Source organism: Dromaius novaehollandiae, chromosome 5, assembly GCF_036370855.1.
Source record: "Dromaius novaehollandiae isolate bDroNov1 chromosome 5, bDroNov1.hap1, whole genome shotgun sequence".
In the NCBI taxonomy this organism is placed as follows: domain Eukaryota; kingdom Metazoa; phylum Chordata; class Aves; order Casuariiformes; family Dromaiidae; genus Dromaius; species Dromaius novaehollandiae.
Genome location: NC_088102.1, coordinates 38,099,969 through 38,117,476, shown reverse-complemented (window position 1 = coordinate 38,117,476; position 17,508 = coordinate 38,099,969). Strand labels below are relative to the sequence as shown.

Here is a 17,508-nt window from a genome sequence, read left to right as displayed (position 1 = left end):
CGCCCCGAAGCGCAGCCGGACTGCAAAGCCGCTGGGCGCCGGCGACACCGCAGGCAGCGCCCCCCCAGACGGCTCCCCGCTGGCCGCGGCCGCCACCGCCGCCCGGCGACAGGCCTGGCAGCGGCACCGGCCGCCCCCGCCACCCGCCACCGGCCGCGGGGCGAGTCAGGCGCGCCAGGGGCAGCCCCGAGGCGGGGCGCGGGGCCTCGCGCCGCGCACTGCATGCTGGGGCGCGTAGTCCCCGCGGCGGCGGCGAGGCGGTTTTCCCTCCCCCGTAACTCAAATGTGTGGGAAGCCCTGCTTAAAGCGGCGACGGAGTCCAGCCCCGGTCGTAGAGCAGGTACTGAGCTGAAGCCGATGTTTCCGGGCACGAAAGATGTTTTATGTGACATTTCTTCATTTTAATTGCAGTGTAGGTGCCACCTACAGTTGATGTCTTCATGTCATAAAGGCAGTGTACTTTTAAAGGAAGGCGTGTGCTGAAGCAAGCGATTCTCTGGAGAGGTGCGAGCAGGCCACTGGGGCTTAGCTACCTTTCCACGCCGGTCCGGCCTGTGCCTGAACGCCACCCAGCAGAGCCGTGGCGAGGCTGCGCTGTGGCACCACTTCATTGCCTGCGGTGAGCACCAGGACACGCGTCTTCAGGGAAGTTCAGGCACAAGGAGACAAAGCAATCTGGTGCCCCACGCTTCTTTTTTCTTTTAATTCTCTGGTTAAGGTTGAGAATGAACATCTGCGAACTGAACATGGACTTGCAGACTGGAGCACTTCACCCAGCCCTTTACACATATATGTGCATGTAATCATTTCATATGTTTTGCTAGGGTTAATATCGTAAACTTAGGAATGAGGTTAAGAAAGGCTTAAGAAAGATAAATGACCTCGCTTTGATGTTGTGAATAACTCTCTTCCCAACCGCTCCTGAGCTTTCTCTTCAGGTACTTCCCAGCACGATAATTGGAAAGTGTTATTAAGACAGCAGAACTATTGTTTAAAATAGTTTGGAAAGACATAGGTCAGAGATGTGTACTCCATAGGGAAAAAAGCAGGCTGAAGGCGTAAAGCCAGCTGGCTTCATGCTGTAAGCTGGTATTTCAAGTAGGGCAGTACATTTACAGCAAAGAGCTAAACATGAATCTCCGTGTTGAATTTCTGCTTTGCCCGGCCTGGCCTTAGTGTAGTAGCCAGGCTTCATGGATGAGGACTCCAGAGCAGCTAGCACAGCTGGAATCACGTTCACCAGACTGGAATTAAGTGATATTAGTGGGTGAAGCAGGGGCACTGCACGTGCATCCGAGGTGTGTGCTGTCTGGCAGACACTGCTCTGGGGGCAGCGCAGAGCCCCGCAGCCGGTGCCTGAGAGTCTGGCTGCCCGGGCCTGTGCAGCTGTCCCTGAGCCACAGGGATGCTCAAGGCCGCACCGGGGAGGTTGGCCCGGCCACCGACCTGCTGGGCCACTGCTGCGGCACCAGGGCAAGCCAGCAAAAAAAGGGCAGGGATTTAAATTAAATCACAGTGTGGGGTAGCTTTAAGGAAAGCCTGGGGGGGGGGGACCGGTTTCTCGTGGTCTTTGGCCGTGAGCGAGGACACGCGGAGCAGCACTGACCACCGCGGCCAGGAGGCAGCCGGGGGGGGAGGGGGGCGCTGACTACAGCTCCCGACATGCCGCAGGGGAGTGGAACTACAACTCCCAGCGTGCCGGGGGGGGGGGGGGGGGACGGCGGCCGCGGGGAGCGGACTACAGCTCCTGGCGCCACGTCGGGAGGGGGGGTGGGGCGGGGCGGGCTAAGGGGCGGGGCCTCTCCTTCACCCGGGCAGAGCAGCAGCAGCAGCAGGCATGGAGCCGGCGGCGATGCTCACCTGCTGGGGAGCCGTGCTGGGGACGGCTGTGTCGCTCCCGCTGCTGCTGCTGGCGGCATCCCCCTACGTGAGGTCAGCCTGCGGTGGCCCTCGGCCGCTGCGCGTGTCGGGCTGCGCGGGGGGAGGCGGCGGTGCCGTCGCGCCCGCTGCGCGCGGGGCCCCGGCTGCGCGGGGCAGGTCGCGTCGTCCGTGCCGGCGCCGGGAGCGGGCGCAGCACCCGGGCAGGGGCCGGTGCGTGGTGTCGTTTGAAGGCTCCGGGGTCCCAGTGTTTGCTAGTTATGTAGTCTGCGGCCGTTAAAAAGCTGACCTCGCACGGGAGTTAGGGCATTCGCAGCCAGCCCTGCCTGACGCCGCCTGCGCGAGTTTCTCGTGCAGGCTCTTTCACTTGGCTTGCTTTCTCCGTTTGTAAAAGACAAGAGTAATAGTAAATGCTATTCATTCGATGGCTGCGCAGAAAATAAAAGTATATAGAAACATCCGTTCTTTAGTAGCGCCTTTGATGTCTAGGAAGAAGGATTAGGTAAAAAACCTCCTGGTTATTTGGGTCTCTTTCCCCATCAGGATTTATTTATTTTTTACGGAAAGGTAAATAAAATGGAATTTTTTTAACCTCGCTGAGCTAAAACGTTACTTAAATTTCTCTAGCTCTAGTGTCTAAGTAGCAATGATTCGAAACAATCTCACGCTTGCCCTGGGACCTGGGATACCCTTAGGTCTCAATTCAGTTTTCGCCCTCGTTTCTGCGGTCTTCTGTCTCGGCTGCTGAGAGACCGATAATATAGAGCAACAGCTGCCACAGCTGGCGCGTACCTCATGCTGCCCCGAGAGAGGGAGCTTTAAATGTTTCTAATATATATATTTTTCCAAGCTCTGACTGCTTGAGTTTGTCGCGGAAAGGCGTCCCGCCGTGGGCCCATCCCTGTACCCGGCAGTCGGAGCCGGGGTCCGGCGGCGGCCGGGGCTCCGCGCGGCTCCGCGGGGGCGGGGCCGCGGTCGCGCTCATTGGCTGAGCCGCCGGAGGGCCGATGGCGGCAGCCAATGGGGAGCCGTGGCTCCACTTGATGTAACGGCGCGGCCGGGCGCCGGCGGCGGTTGGAGGGCGGCAGGGGCCCGTTCGGGAGGGGCGGTGCTCTCCAGGCGCGGGGGCATTTCCTGCTGCCGCCGCCGCCGCCGCCGCCGGGTCGGGCCGGGCCCTGCCCTGCCCTGCCCTGCCGAGGCCGCTGCGCAGCGAGCCCGCAGCAGCGTGGCTGCGAGCGCTTTGGGGGCAGCCTCGCCCGCGAGGGCCGGGAGAGGCGCCGCTCTGCTAGGCGGTGATGGTGCCCGCGCTTCTGTCCTCTCCGAGCCTTTCTCTCCGCCAAACGGCCGTCAGCCGGGCCGAGGGTGGGCTGGGCTCCTCAGCTTTGCGTGCAAGCGCTGGCACTGTGCTTAAAGCAGAGAGGTTTGGAAGATGAGTATGAACCTGATGCTGTGGCTTGATGATGACCCCTGATCAGAGGAGGCAGCTACTCGAAGCTTGAAGGGGGAAGGAGGGATACAGTGAACTGGCAGCTTGAACCACTTTAATTGACTATCCATGTGTATCGCTGGCTGTTCTGAATGCAGGAATTGGCCCAACTGCTGGGGCACAGCCAACCGAGAGCTATAAGTGATCAGCGTGAACCTCGTAACCAGAAAAAACTGTCCTTGGACCTTTTCTCATTATCCTCTTGTTCCTGTTATCTTCTCTTCCAGGAGGTATGTTGCTGGAGGACAGTGTAAGTCAGCAGCTAAGCTAGATGGGAAGGTGGTGATAATCACAGGAGCTAACACAGGCATTGGGAAGGAGACAGCCAGAGATCTTGCACGAAGAGGCAAGTCACTGTCCTGTATCAGCAGGCATCCATTTGTAATGGCTGTGTGTGGGGGTGTGTCAGTATCACTGAGCCACATTTGCAAGAAGCTGGGAAATGGCTTAGTTTCACTGGTGTGTGTTTTAGTTATTCATGTTTCAAGCTAATTTGGTTTAAATGCTTTTGGGGTAATTGCTGTGGAGATTAATCTACCTGTTCATAATTGGTTAAGAAACTATTCTGGCTGGGGTCTGTTTGGCAAGAAGGCCAAACGCAATGGGGTGAGGTTGCTGTAGCTGTGTCCCCAGCTCAACCAGTAGCAAGACTGAGAACATATTCCTAGTAGTCACCCACACAAACACTCATATACAACATATATACACAAGTCCAACCACACAGATCAACTCCAACAGATGCACTCAGCACTCGCACAAACAGTACCAAGAGCCTCATCCTGTTCCTGTCTCTGGCTGATCAGGAGGAAGGTCTGTTAGTAGGACATATGCACATACATACAATGTGGATCCCTCCAGCAGCTGGGCTTAGAAACTCATTCCAGCCCTGGCCCCTTGATCCCTGGTCTCCCCAGTTGCTGGCACCTGGACATATGAGCCCCTGAAATCTGCAGCCCCACTCCACTTGCTGGTACAGACCTCCTCACTCGTGCATGTACGCACACATGCCTGCGTGCACAGACATGTGCGTACACACTGTAGATCCATCCAGTAGCTGGTCCTACATCCTTTCTCTTCCAGGTGCCTTACCCCTAGACACATAGACACACATATGTATGCGCACATCTTGGACTCTGTGGTCTCCCTGGCACTCGGTTGGGACTCCCCTAGTCCTTCCAGCCAATTTGCCTGTGGTCTCATGCCTGCCCCCCCCCCCCCAGCCTTGCAATCAACCCCCCCAGAGAGAGAGAGAGACAGACAGACAGACAGACAGACAGACAGACACACACACACACACACACACACACACACACACACACACACACACACACACACACACACACGTCTCCCAATCAACACCCCCCCCCACACACACACACACGTCTCCCAATCAACCCCAGATGCTACAGTCTCCCTGGCAGTTGTCTGGGACTCCCCTGGTCCCTCTGGTAGCCAGCTGTCCCTGTGATCTCACCCTTAGAGACCCACACACATACCCAGGTCACTTCACCTACTCACCAACTAGTCCAGCTTGATATTTGCAAGTGATCACTTGCATACCCTCCCTCATGTGTTCCAGTTGCTAGCACCCCAGAAGAATGGGCCCTCTGACCTATGGTCCCAGTCCAGTCCCTGGTCCCACTCCAGTCACTGGTACTTAATTTCACTGATTCTGATCTCTCTGCTTGCTAGCACGACAGACATATGGGCCCCTATGATCTGTAGGCACTCAGACCACCACACTTGCACATGCATGTGGAATAGAATGTCCCTCACCCAGGAACATAGTTAGAAAGGAATTTAATAAAGAGATGGGACAAACTGCACTGATCAGATGCAGGGCATGGCTGGATGAGCGTACTGACCAGGCCTCTTTCTATCCCCATATCCTTCTATTTTCCCACTTTTATTCCTCCTCAAATCATCTAAATCCCGCCCTTTCTCTGCCTTTGGTTCCTCCCCTAAACATCCTGTAAATAGTCTTGTGCTATCTCAAAATGCTCTTCTCCTGCGTCCCACAATGTGTCCCATACCCCTAGGCAGTAACCCCCCCCCCCCCAGAGCTCCTCTGGTTGACTCATCGTGGTGGGTTTCACACCTGCACCATGGGGCTGATGCTCTCCTGGGACAGCCCTGGGAGGAGCCAGGCAGGGTGTTTGTTCTCTGAGTAGGTGATTTGGGTTCCTCCACTTGCCACTGTGCCTCTACACTCCTCTGTGCTTGTGGAGATGAGCCTGTGATAGCCTGATCTGCTCTCCCGTGATGGTCCTGGGAGCAGCCGGGCAAGGTGTTACTTGGGTTCCCTCAGCTGCCATTCACTCTCTGTGCTCCTTTGTGCTTGTGGAGATGATCTTTTTACCACATAACCTAACACGGTCCACGTATCTGCATGTGCTGCTGCCTTGACACTGCCATTGTAGGGACAGTTACAACCCAGTCATACCAGCATTGTGGTACACATGCCTGACCTGGGAAAAGCTGGACAGAGGCACGTCTGATGTGCTTTTTCCTGGTCTAAGGACAACTCTGGGCTGCACTAGAGCTAGCAACACATGAGTTGATGCCAGTTCCCTAAACTAACAATATGTTGTTTGTAGGTGCTCTGTGTAGTCAGCCTGCTTGTCATAGTCCTGATTCTCCAGTCTGCTCCCAGTGGTCTCAGCCTGTGTTCCTGCTTCTTTCCCTTTTGCAGGTGCAAGGGTGATTGTTGCCTGCAGAGACGTAGCAAAGGGAGAAGCTGCAGCCAGTGAAATCCGAGCTGAAACAGGGAACCAGCAGGTCATTGTGAAAAAACTGGACTTGGCTAATACAAAGTCCATCCGGGAGTTTGCTGAGAACTTTCTAGCAGGTACAGCCCCTAGATCTTTCTTTTCAATGGGAATATTTGTCAAGAACTGCTCTCTGCTCTTCAGAGCTAAGGAAGGGGTGTGGCAGAGTGTGTCCTGGGAGCATTATCACCCTGCTCTATTCCTGTACCTGCTGTTAACTTGCTGGGTGACCATGTGTGTATCACAGAGATTCTAAAGGCAGAGGCTGAGGGTGTTGTGTAAGTGATGCAGACTGCTGATATGTCTATGAAAACGTCTTCCCATTTACTATACATGGAATTGTTCTGTGTGACAAACTCCATTGTGGGCAAGGGCAGAAAAATGAGACTGTCCTGGAGGCCAGTTCCGCCCTCCAGAGCTATCTACATGTCCAGACAAGAGAAGCAGGTTCTGTTCTGATGCCAGTGGATTTTAGCAGATACCGAGTTCCTGGCCTGCATATCCCTGTACGATGTTGGCTACCATGGTTTGACAGCAGGGGCTTGTCAGAGGCCATGATCTAGTTTGTGGTAGGAGAGTTATTCTGATTTTATTGAGGAAATGTGGCTGCAACTCAGACAGGCATGGGGTTTTTTGACTGACTGACTGACTGTCTTTTGTCTCTGTTGCCTTATTTAATGATGTCTGTTGTTTCTTGCAGAGGAGAAGGAACTTCATATCCTCATTAACAATGCTGGGGTGATGCTATACCCTTACTCCAAGACAGCTGATGGCTTTGAGATGCACCTGGGAGTCAATCACCTCGGTAAGACTAGTGGAGTCAAGTTTTTAACTCAATGTCTGTGGCAAAATGCCAAAGGGAGATTCTGCTTCTGGATTTTCTCTTCCTCATCCTTCCTTTCTGGGAAAGAATTGAAGACCTGAACTAGAGCTCTGGAGGAAGAAGCTGGATTCTGCAGGACTCAAATGTCATGAGAAGGAGTAGTGCTATGTGTTTGCTTAGCATGGATCTAGTTTAAGAATCTCTAGATGTCACCTGGGACATACGAAATTTACAACAGCTCCAAGTTTTTGAAGCTGAAGAGCAGAACTTGATGGCCCCATGAAAGTTTAGCTGTTTCAGTGTGCCTTCTTTCTCCTGGACTTGAAAAGATGGTAGCAGTAAGCAATAGCATGCAAGTAGTATGTTGAAAGCACTTTGAAATTCCAGCAGGGGAAGACTTCAGAGAAGGATGAAATATCCTAACTTTTCCTCTCTTTTTTTAAGGTCACTTTCTCTTGACTTTCCTATTGCTGGAGCGTCTGAGGCAGTCTGCCCCGGCCCGTATAGTGAATGTGTCCTCACTGGCTCATCATGGAGGCCGAATCCGCTTCCATGACCTCCATGGTGACAAGAGCTACAATCGCGGCCTTGCCTACTGTCACAGCAAACTGGCTAACGTGCTTTTCACACGGGAGTTGGCGAGGCGGCTGCAAGGCAAGTCTCACAGGAGAGCAGAGTGTTTGTCTGCTTGGCTTTTGAGCACTGTGTATGAGGAGCGTGGATTGAAGAAAAGTCTAGAAATTGGATATACAGAAATGAAATGGTTTGAACAAAGGTCACTGATAGCTGGTCCATACAGGAAGAAAATATCTCGTGTCTGTGGAACCAGGAGACTTAAAGCAGTAATCATCTTTTCAGCAACAGGGCAGAGGAGTTTAGTAGAGTTGCACAGTTGAGTGGATTTCATTTTTCTTCAAAGCTTGTCCGAAAACTATCTGCATCCAAGCACACAATTGTATTTTGTGGGTAGAAGCTGAAAGGACTTAGAGCTGAACATAACACTTGACAACTGCAGTCTACAGTGAAAGAGGTATGGCATTCTCAGCTGCCTGAAATGTTGAAGGCCGGTAAAATAGAAGCATAGGACTAGACAGAACCTCTTAAGTCGCAGCATCTCTGTCACTGCCATATTATTCAGTCCCTTCCATAAACCTAATTAAGTAGTATTTATTTTACTAAAACAGAAGCAGTGTCTTCTCTAGGAATGTAGTATTAGAGTAAATAAAAAAAGGTCTGGTCCTCTCAAAAGCCTGATGGAAACTGCTGCTGTTTTAGCATCCAGGCCTTTTGGCAGATTGCTTTGCAAAGGCATGTAGTAACTGCAGTGTTTGGAAGGGAGTGAGGGAAGCTCCAGCAAGCAGTGAGGCTTTCATTGGCTCTCCCAGTATCCATGCCTGGACTCCTTTTTTTTAAGTTGTTGAATATTTGCTGATAGAAACGAGGAGAATGTTACCCCTTTGCATAAGGCAAGTCTGATGCATGCAGATTTGTCCTAGATTACTTTCTTTTCCCACAGGTACTAAAGTCACAGCAAACTCTCTCCACCCTGGCTCTGTCCGTTCTGAACTGGTCCGGCACTCATCTGTAATGACATGGCTGTGGAAGGTGTTCTCATTCTTCCTGAAGACTCCTTCGGAGGGAGCTCAGACCAGCGTGTACTGTGCAGTGGCAGAGGAGCTAGACTCTGTGACAGGACAATATTTCAGGTGGGTGAAAGTTGCTGATGTGATACGAAGTTGCGGAGACGATGTGGAAGCAACCTTGCTTGACTGGGAGAGTAAATAGTGTCATTCTTTATTGCAGAAGGGACTGTGCAAGATTGTTGTCAAAGGTCACCCAAATAAAGTTGAAGGTGACAGAAATACAGGCCCTACCCCTTCCAGGTCTGTTCCAAGGAGTACTGTGTTACAAGGAACCACTGACCTGTGCAACACTTCAGGCAATAGCAATTCCCATAGTGCTAAGAGTGTCACTGCACTGGAAGCGCAGGAGAGGCTGTCACATGCTCAGAGTTCTAATCCTATCTATCTGCCTTAGACGCGGGCAAATCACTGCAGTAGAGCTGGTTATTTAGTTAATGAGGTCACTGGAGTCAAGCATGGGAAAGAGCAGTTTGTTTCTCTTTGTAGTTTTAGCCTGTTGGAGCAGAAAGTACCTGTGCTCACAGGGAGTTGGGAGGCTTGATTCAGTTCCTTTCAGACAGTTCAAATGTGGCAAGATTGTTGGGAGGAGCAAAAAATGTGTGCTTCTGATCCTGTAAGAAGTAAGATTTTTTTTCAGTATGAGTCTAAAATTAGGCATATAACAAAATGACTTGCTCCTCCAGAGTGACAGACACACCAGCTGGGAGGCTCCTGCTGGGAAGCTCATCACTCTGTTCTGCAATTTGTCTTTTGTAGCTCTTGCCACAGACCCCTTTGGTTTTTTTTAATTTTCTTTTACCTTTTTTTTTGCATAATCACTCCCTTTCCCTGACCAAAACTGCAGCCCAGAGCGGTTTCAAGTCATCATCATCTTAGACTTGGAAAAATGCCTTTTGAACAGCTTCGTTAAGCCCAAGGGGAAGCTGACAGGCACCTCTGAGAGCAGTGTAACCAAACTGTTTGAGAAATGAATATGGAAATCTGCTTTTTGTTTTTCTTTGTTGTTTTGTTTTTAGCATAGATATTGTTGGAGCCTGCACTTCTTTGCAGAGCTTTCCTCCCTTGTGATAAGTAAGTGAGCAGATTATTCTCTGTAATGGTTTTGTCTGATCTTCACCTGGAGCTTGTAACATCTTAATCAGACTTGAGTAGTATATAAATAGGTGCCTTAATCTTCCCTGCATGATTGTTTCTCCCAGGATATAAATGGAGCATTTATGTGCTGGAGTACAGAAAATTTATGTAGATTTTAACTTCATAATAGAAGAGACAGTTTTGGACTTAGTGGGAAACAAATAGCTGAAACACACTAATTCACAAGTGTGCCTGGTTTTACAGTGGACTGGCCTAAAATAATTTCCACCCAATAGAATATAAAGCATAAGTATAAACATTAAAAAAAAAAAAAAGCCTTATGGGCTACAGCAAGCCAGGCAAAGTCCACCATAGCCTTTTTTGGGGGAACATCACAGGTTGTGCAGTATGGAGTATACAACCACTATGTTTTGCAGAGTCTAGAATGGTTAGAAATCTCAGAGATGTGATTTCCTCTGCTCCCTTAAGCCTCCCATTAGTTGCAGCATGCAACTAATAAGATAAGAAAGCATAGTCCCTATTCCAGACAGCATGCTGTCTGGTTGCAGGAACTGAGAAGAGTGAGCCACCCTACAGAGGATAGAGGAAAAAGGCATAGTATAAAACACTATATGGTTGTTATAGTATTACCGGCCTGGGGTAGCTCTGCCTTTAGTGAACTGCGGTACAGTGGGATGAATTAGATGAGACAAATAGTTCTGAATGAAGGGCTATTCAAGTGGCTTTTTTGTAGTGTTTGCTGGAAAAGCTGCTTTTGCAGAAGCTTGGCTAGCATTTATAGTCCTTTGTAGTAGTATTAGCAAAAGCTTACACTGAAGAGTACATAGCTCAGTGTATCTGGGCTAGGGTTTCTTTAAGAGTCAAGACAACAGATACAGAGAAACAGATGTAGAGCCAGTTCTTGGTGCCATGGGGGAAGATTCCTCTTCCCTAGCCAGGTAGAAAGGAAGCCTTCCTAAGGTGGCTTTGCAGCAGCCCTTGCTCATCTGCTACTTATCCTCCTATCCTTCAACTGGACTTGAGTTAAGCTGGTAGAAAGCAACTCTCCTCTCCTTACCACAGACATTTCAGTATTCTAATGCTGATAGAAATGTTTGATTTACTTAAAAAAAATAAACAAAAAAACCCCACAACAATCATGTTCCCCTTATAGTGATTGCCAGCCAGCATATGTATCTCCACGGGGCCGGGATGATGAGACAGCAAAGAAGCTCTGGCATGTGAGCTGTGAGCTCCTAGGCATCCAGTGGGACTGAGCAGTGCAGACCTCAAGCATGTGTCACAGTGGCTGACCATGGTGATGCTTCTCCTCCTGGGAAACTTCAAGACAAGAACTTCAGCACTTCCAGATACCCTCATGATGGTTCAATGGACACAACTGAGTATGAATTTCTGAAATATTATGCTTAAGGAATGAGATTAGTAAGCAGCTGGTCCCCTTTCCTAGGTGGAGACTTAGAGCACAGATGCAGATATGATTGATATATACTTGATATTCCAGAGCCAGGTGCTAATTGTGCTCTGGCTCTAGAATAGAAAGGGAAGTTGCAGTCTTATGTTTAGATTATGAAGCAAAAGACTTCCCTTCATTGAGAAGCTTTTTTTTTTTTTTTTTTTTTTTTTTTAACTCCACAGTAGTAGTAATAGTAAAGTAGGACACTATATTTATGATCTAAGGTTATTTTCAGTTTCTAGTATTTGACCTAGCAGAATAGGAGAAGTACTTTTTCAGGTATTAAGGTTTCTGGCAATTATATGCAATACAAATGTTCTCTAGCACATAGAAACAGGTGCTGGCCTTTTTGTGCCAAGCATTATGTAAAGTTTTTAACTGGAATTAGGTGTTGTTCTGTATATGCTCTGTAAGAAGTTGGGCCATAGCTACTGAAGCACCTTGTCTCCATTGGCTATTGATTGGCATAAGTAAACCAAGGGTCTGTATATCTTTTGAGGACCCAGGTCTCAATGCAGTTGACTGGGAGGTTAAATGCTGCAGGAATACTGCAATCCTGCATAGGCAAGTTTTCTTATTTCAAAAAATTGACATTGCTGCTATGAAGCATTAAGCAAAGACGATGTAAAAGTTGTTACAATAAAATCCCCAGCTGCACTTTAAATGACTTGAGAACTCAGAACTACAAGAGAGCAGAGTGAATAAAGAGCATTTCAACTACACTGAAAAAACTTTAAAAAAAAAAAAACACCAAAAAACCCACACAACCTTCAGCTGAGCTTTCAACTTTAAATGACAGCTGCTTTGACAGGCAACTAGCTGAAGCTAAACAGTGCTGATCCCTGCTTTATCTTGGTGTTATGGTTATTTTAGCTATGAGACAGGAAAGTAGGACTTGCACAGAAGTCTACATTTGTCTGCCCAACAGTTACTGGACTAGGCTTGTTGAGGCTGCCATCCTGGCCTTGCAGTACCAGATACCCTGTGTGCTCAAAGGGCAGCTTGGTGAATCCACATACTAATGTGACTGCTCCCCTGGAAATGCGCTCTTGTGCTACTTACTTTGGTTCAAATTGCTACAGTGAGACCAGTAATCTGAGATCTTTCTGGAAGACCCAAGCAGCTAAAAACAAAAAAACCCCCACACACATGTGCTACAGCTCATGGGATTATCTTCCACTTCTGGAAAAAAATGCAAACATCTCTGGACTTGCATATGAGTGTTCCACTGTGACAAACTACCATGAAATTAGCATTTGCTTTCTAATGCTGGTAAATTCTGCTTGGAGGTTATCCATGCAGCTCAGTCCTGAACTACTTCTGAGTAATACTAAGTAAAGCCATTTTCTTTTTACAGCAGAATACCGTATCTTCCTTCAGAAATGTTGAAGCAGTTTAGTTGGTGCTGCCACTATACACACCTGCCTTACCTATGTAAAGAACTCAGTTTGTGTTACATTAAGTCCCTTTGTATTTCTTTGTCATGATGTTTTGTTTCCGCCCTTGTTATGCTTCACCTTGAATGTGGAGCTAAATCCACAACTAAGTTGTAGCAGTAGAATGCTACCAGGCACCTGCGTTGCAGGCTTAGCTTTGTCTGTGCAACTCTGATCTTGAAAAGGGCTTTCAAGAGCAATAGAAACCATCAAAAAAAAAAAAAAGGGGGAAGAAAGTGTCTCTGGCCCAAATACTTTCCCCTTGAAGGTCAACGCTTTTTTCAAAGAAGCAGGACTGTAGATCTAACATAAGGCATGTAACAACAGATTTCCATAGACACAAACCCTTCTTTTTTGACCTTGGGCAGGTTATTTATCCCTTCTGTAGCTGAGCCTTAAAATGAGGCAACTTAAGCTCATTTAGCTGCCTCAAAGGGAGGCTGTAACACAGATTAACTTGTAAAGCATGCTGAAGAGGATTAGTGGTCTGTGAGAGTGCACACATAAGCAATGGGATGAAATAAATAACATGACTGGGCTGGCTACCAGGAGGACTTCTAAAAAGTGATATTCTAACAACTTTAAATATTGAACTCACTATAGCAAAGAGTGTCCCGTCCCCCCCCCCACCAGAGGAGACTTCTTCCCCTTCCCTCTGCTAAGCATAACAAAAAAGCAAAACACAAATCCAGAAAGAGAACCCCAGCTACGCTGTAGTAGAAAACAAACAGAAGATATGTTAAGAGATCTTTAGTGATAGTACTTTATTTTTTTTGCATTGTAAACAAACCTTGGTCATTAATATAGAAGTTCTTTTTAACTGGCAGTATTGAATCCATTTTTGATGCTGAACATTTCTAAACCCATTGATAATTGTAGTATCATGACACAAGGCAGTTAGTCAGGTTCAAAATTCCAGGTCTGCTGGTAAGAGAAAGGTCCCTACAAGTCCAGGTTATGAACTATCAAATTGCAACAAACACTGTATAAAGTGCATAAAGTACAGTGCAAAAAGGTCAAAGAGAAAGGCAGGCAAAGAACTGACTGGTCTGCATGGCAAGCTTCTCTCTCTCTCTCTGCTATATACAGCTGTGAGGGACTAGAGCAGAAGTGTAGGTGGTAGAGCAGTGCATATCTGGATACATAAAACAGTAGAACCCCCTTGACTCCCCTCATAATTAGAGATTTGAAAGTGACTGAAGACATGGATAGTGTCACATTTTAGGATTAGCCTAACAACTGTAATCTGATGGAAAGCTAGATCAGTCTGGCCAAGACAACAAAAGGAGCTTTCATTAGTACTGCTCACTAATGAGATCGTGCAAATCTGGGGTTGGCAAATTCTGAAAGCTAAATGTGGTCCTTTCTGACTGTTTAGCTCAGAGGCATGTCTAGCGCCATGCTAGTGAGTGAAGCGCCTCAAAGACAGATGTGCATGTCAGTGCGACACTGTTCGTGAAACACTCAAAGGAGATGAACCACATCCTTTTTACCTCCATGGAAGTCTGCTCCGTCACAACAGTGAAAGTGGGGATAGTGCAAGACCCTTATTTGACAGTCTCAATTTCTTAATGTATTAAACTATTTACAGTTATATTACACTTCAGAAACCTATTCTTTTTTTTTGTAGAAAGTACACAGTTTAACAATTACAAACACTGTACTAGTTTTCCCACCTCTTGTACTAAAGTACATGTAAACTGCAAACACATACACTTACGGATTGTCCCCCACCCTTAAAAAAAAAAAAAAAAAACACCCTACTACTATCTACCCCTCTTCTGCCCATTTCTCATGTCCCAGTAATCATGGCTGCAGAGAAATAGCCACCTCTCTCAGCATCCCTGAACACCGATGCCTGTTTTTTTCATGAAACTGAATAAACCTAACACTTCTGGTCTATCTCTAGTCACAGTAAGCACACACACACACCCCCACATGCAAAAATTCAGTGCAAAAGCTACTGTTTACTCCTTGAGCTATAGAATACTTCTTTTTCACCTGTCCTAATGCACTCCAGAGCAAAGTCAGGCAATATATTGATCTGTACAGTTTATGTCCAATTAACAAAAATTCAGTCTGCTGTTCTATTGTGCATGACAAGGAAAGATTATTCTGGTAAGAAAAAAACCCCAAACCATCAATCTCTTTATGACAGGGATACAAACTGCCTGTTGAATTTTAGCACAGCTCTGTCTTTCCATGTCTTCTGCTCTATTTGATGCAAAATTGTGGAAGTTTATTGGCAACTGTTCAATGACAAGCCTGGATCACAACAATTTATTTGATATCATCATAGAGAAGAAAGAGGTAGGCCAGTTTTAACCATTTTAAAAGAATTTTTCCCTTTGTACTCCCCTTTCCTGAATATCCCCCTTTTAACTTCATTCATCCATTAAGGGTTCAAGTGTCATGCATATGTCATATAGTGCAACTGGTAAGTAGAAACCTGCCCAGAAGAACCAGTTCCTACCTTTTTAAAACAACTAAAGAAATTGAGCACACTGCACTAATGGGAAGAAAAAAAAAAGTAGTAATAATTTGTATAGAGACTTAAAAATAATCATGTTTTTAGTTCAGTTACTGTAAAAGAAGATGTCCCCAATCTTCAGAAATTTTACAGAGAAACTCATAACCACAAAAAAAAGTTTGTACTCTAGGCTACATCAAACTGATGAGATTTTACCGTCCTCTATGTAGGTTTGCTGGGTTAAAAATAAGAATCATGCCAAAAAGATTAGTATCTTTCTAAAATATATGAGTGCCTTCTTCCATAAACCTAAAAAGTCTTGTTTGTTCAGTTTGAAAGTCTCCACAAAAAAAAAAAAAGGCCAAAAAACACCCTGAGGTAAAGACCATTGTTTGTCAAAATGTAGGACTGGCACTTGTAAGTTAGTTCCCTTCCTTTTAACCAGAGGAACATTAGCAGCTTACATTTGCCACCAACATTGGTCAAGAGACTTCCCTTTTGCCAAGCGATCGCTGAACCACACGCCTTTAGGCTGTCTTCAAGTCATGTCTTTCTGGATGATGGTGAACACCAGTTACTTCCTACTGCTCTGGGAAAGCCAATTTCTTGTTTTGGGCTGGTGCACAGAGAGCCACTGGGCACAGATGGCCTGCACAATGTCATCTCCGCTGTTCTCAGCCAGCTGTCGCACATGCTGGACTAGCTGCACTGCTCTGGTGTTCTCCTGTCTCACTGAGACTAGGTAGGCAGAACGTAATTTGTTGCACATCAGGTAGGCTTGGATCTGAAACAGAAAAGACAGAACGTTATTAGAAGGCTGCAGCAAACTAACAACAAGCTTCAGCACAGGTTCACTGGAAAAACGTAGTACAGAAGCCTGTCATACAAGGCAGTAGCAGCATATTATGAAGCAGAATACACCATAGAGCAGATCCCACTGTAAGAGATAAACAGACTGGTGTATTTTAAGTCTGTCTCTTATGGAAACTCCTTTACAATATCACTACAAAAATCAACATCAGGAATCCTATTTGGTGTATTAATTTTCACACCTTCATATCAAAGATTCTAAAACAGTCATTTTCATCTATTGCCTGGTTCTTGAAGAGGTCACATCTTTCAGCAATAAACCTTATACAAGGGCAGAATGAAAAGTCCATTTTTCAATCTGCATAAAACACTGTTAGCTGGAGCAGGACAGAGGAGAGTTCCCAGCTATGCAGCTGATCGCTCACATGATCTATGACAATCCACAAACTCTGAGCCACAGTCTCTTCATCTATAAACATGCATCTGGAGTCCATATATTTACCTGTGACACTCTAGTGGTTTCACAGGCTAATATTAAAGCTAACAAGAGTCACTGAAACCAAGTAGTTTAGGCCTCACTTCCCTTCGGAAAGAAAGTGCATCAAAATTGGTAAGTTCTATCATTTAACTCCCTATAATAATGGAACATAGTAAGCTGAAATGCTCATCTTTGAGGTATATTGTTCTTTCTCAGCTGCCTGCCACCACAGGAAGCTTACACACACATACATGAAAGATAGGGTAGCAACCCACCATAAGCCGCTCCGAAGTACTTTTCCTTCCAGTTTAACAAATGCCTAGCTCTCACTCCAAGGAGAGTCAAGGAACTTGCAAGGATAACATCAATCAATACCTTCATGCCACAGCTACAGTGACAAATAACACAGCCTTGAGGAACAGACTGTGATTTCTATAATGCGGGAAGTGGCCTTCAAAACTTCTGCTCAAGTAAGGATGGGAGAGAAGATGGTGGAAAAGAGCATGTAGCCTGCAGACTAAAACTGGGTTCTTCAGCTCCTGCTAAAGGATTTCCTACTGTGCTTTTACTTACCTTGTTTTCATCACTGTCCATATCCTGAATCAGATTATCAAGATCCTGCATCCAAAAAAGGGAAAAGGTGTTCACATTTAGAGTGACTGTAGTCTGCAACCCCTTCCCTTTTCAGACACCAAGCCTTTCCATAGAGGATGGGCTGCTGAGATCACAGCCAGATGTTTACATCATCCCAACTGCTAGTGCTGCAGGTGTAGAAAATAAAAAGTCCAGTTCTTGCCTTTACCACAGCTTCCCCTGCCTGCCCCATGTCTGTGAGGTCTCTCTAGAGAATGCAGTCAGGTCCAACTCTTGTCCCCTTGCCTGATTAGTAAAACTTCATAGAGGACCTTCCCTTCCATCACTGGGATAGAAGAGACATTGTGGCGGGCACAGGGAATCCTACAATTGTTTTCTATGAAGACAGGAAATTTCTGTCTCCACAAATCCCTCTCTGTCAGCCAGGGAAGCTTGGTGGAAGGGAATGCCTCCCACCCCAATCAAGAGCATCTGGCAGGATCCCATTGGGCAAAGGTTCTCTCCCCATTATGGATACTCATTTGGAAAGTGCGGAGTAGGAGCATGCAACAGCTACCTATTGCTTCCTCTCAGA

General features: G+C 47.0%; 2 protein-coding genes and 1 long non-coding RNA gene across 7 annotated transcripts in view; 2 read left to right on the top strand and 1 right to left on the bottom strand.

The window, feature by feature from the left end:
* The first annotated feature begins 35 nt into the window (after positions 1–35).
* Positions 36–1,136, top strand: LOC112980745 (uncharacterized). The gene is made up of 2 exons (XR_003258494.2): positions 36–340; positions 412–1,136. It is a non-coding gene; the product is annotated as an uncharacterized LOC112980745 (long non-coding RNA).
* A 645-nt stretch (positions 1,137–1,781) lies between these two features.
* Positions 1,782–17,508, top strand: part of LOC112980747 (retinol dehydrogenase 12-like) — a 30,192-nt gene continuing 14,465 nt past the window's right edge. For 2 of the 3 annotated variants that reach the window (XM_064512484.1, XM_064512483.1), the window contains exons 1-6: positions 1,782–1,932; positions 3,592–3,710; positions 6,057–6,212; positions 6,833–6,937; positions 7,400–7,609; positions 8,472–8,661. In XM_064512484.1, the coding sequence (XP_064368554.1) occupies positions 1,838–1,932; positions 3,592–3,710; positions 6,057–6,212; positions 6,833–6,937; positions 7,400–7,609; positions 8,472–8,661 (875 nt within the window). In that variant the 5' untranslated portion in view covers positions 1,782–1,837. Of the gene's footprint in view, positions 1,933–3,591; positions 3,711–6,056; positions 6,213–6,832; positions 6,938–7,399; positions 7,610–8,471; positions 8,662–10,846; positions 11,811–17,508 lie in introns of those variants that run through there. The other variant, XM_064512482.1, reaches the window with a different exon arrangement.
* The window catches only part of ZFYVE26 (zinc finger FYVE-type containing 26), a 51,690-nt gene continuing 47,503 nt past the window's right edge, over positions 13,322–17,508 (bottom strand). For all 3 annotated transcript variants that reach the window (XM_026095871.2, XM_064512481.1, XM_026095872.2), the window contains 2 exons: positions 16,914–16,958; positions 13,322–15,836 (listed from right to left, as the gene is read on the bottom strand). In XM_026095871.2, coding sequence (XP_025951656.2) covers positions 15,627–15,836; positions 16,914–16,958 — 255 coding nt within the window. In that variant the 3' untranslated portion in view covers positions 13,322–15,626. The remainder of the gene's footprint in view (positions 15,837–16,913; positions 16,959–17,508) is intronic.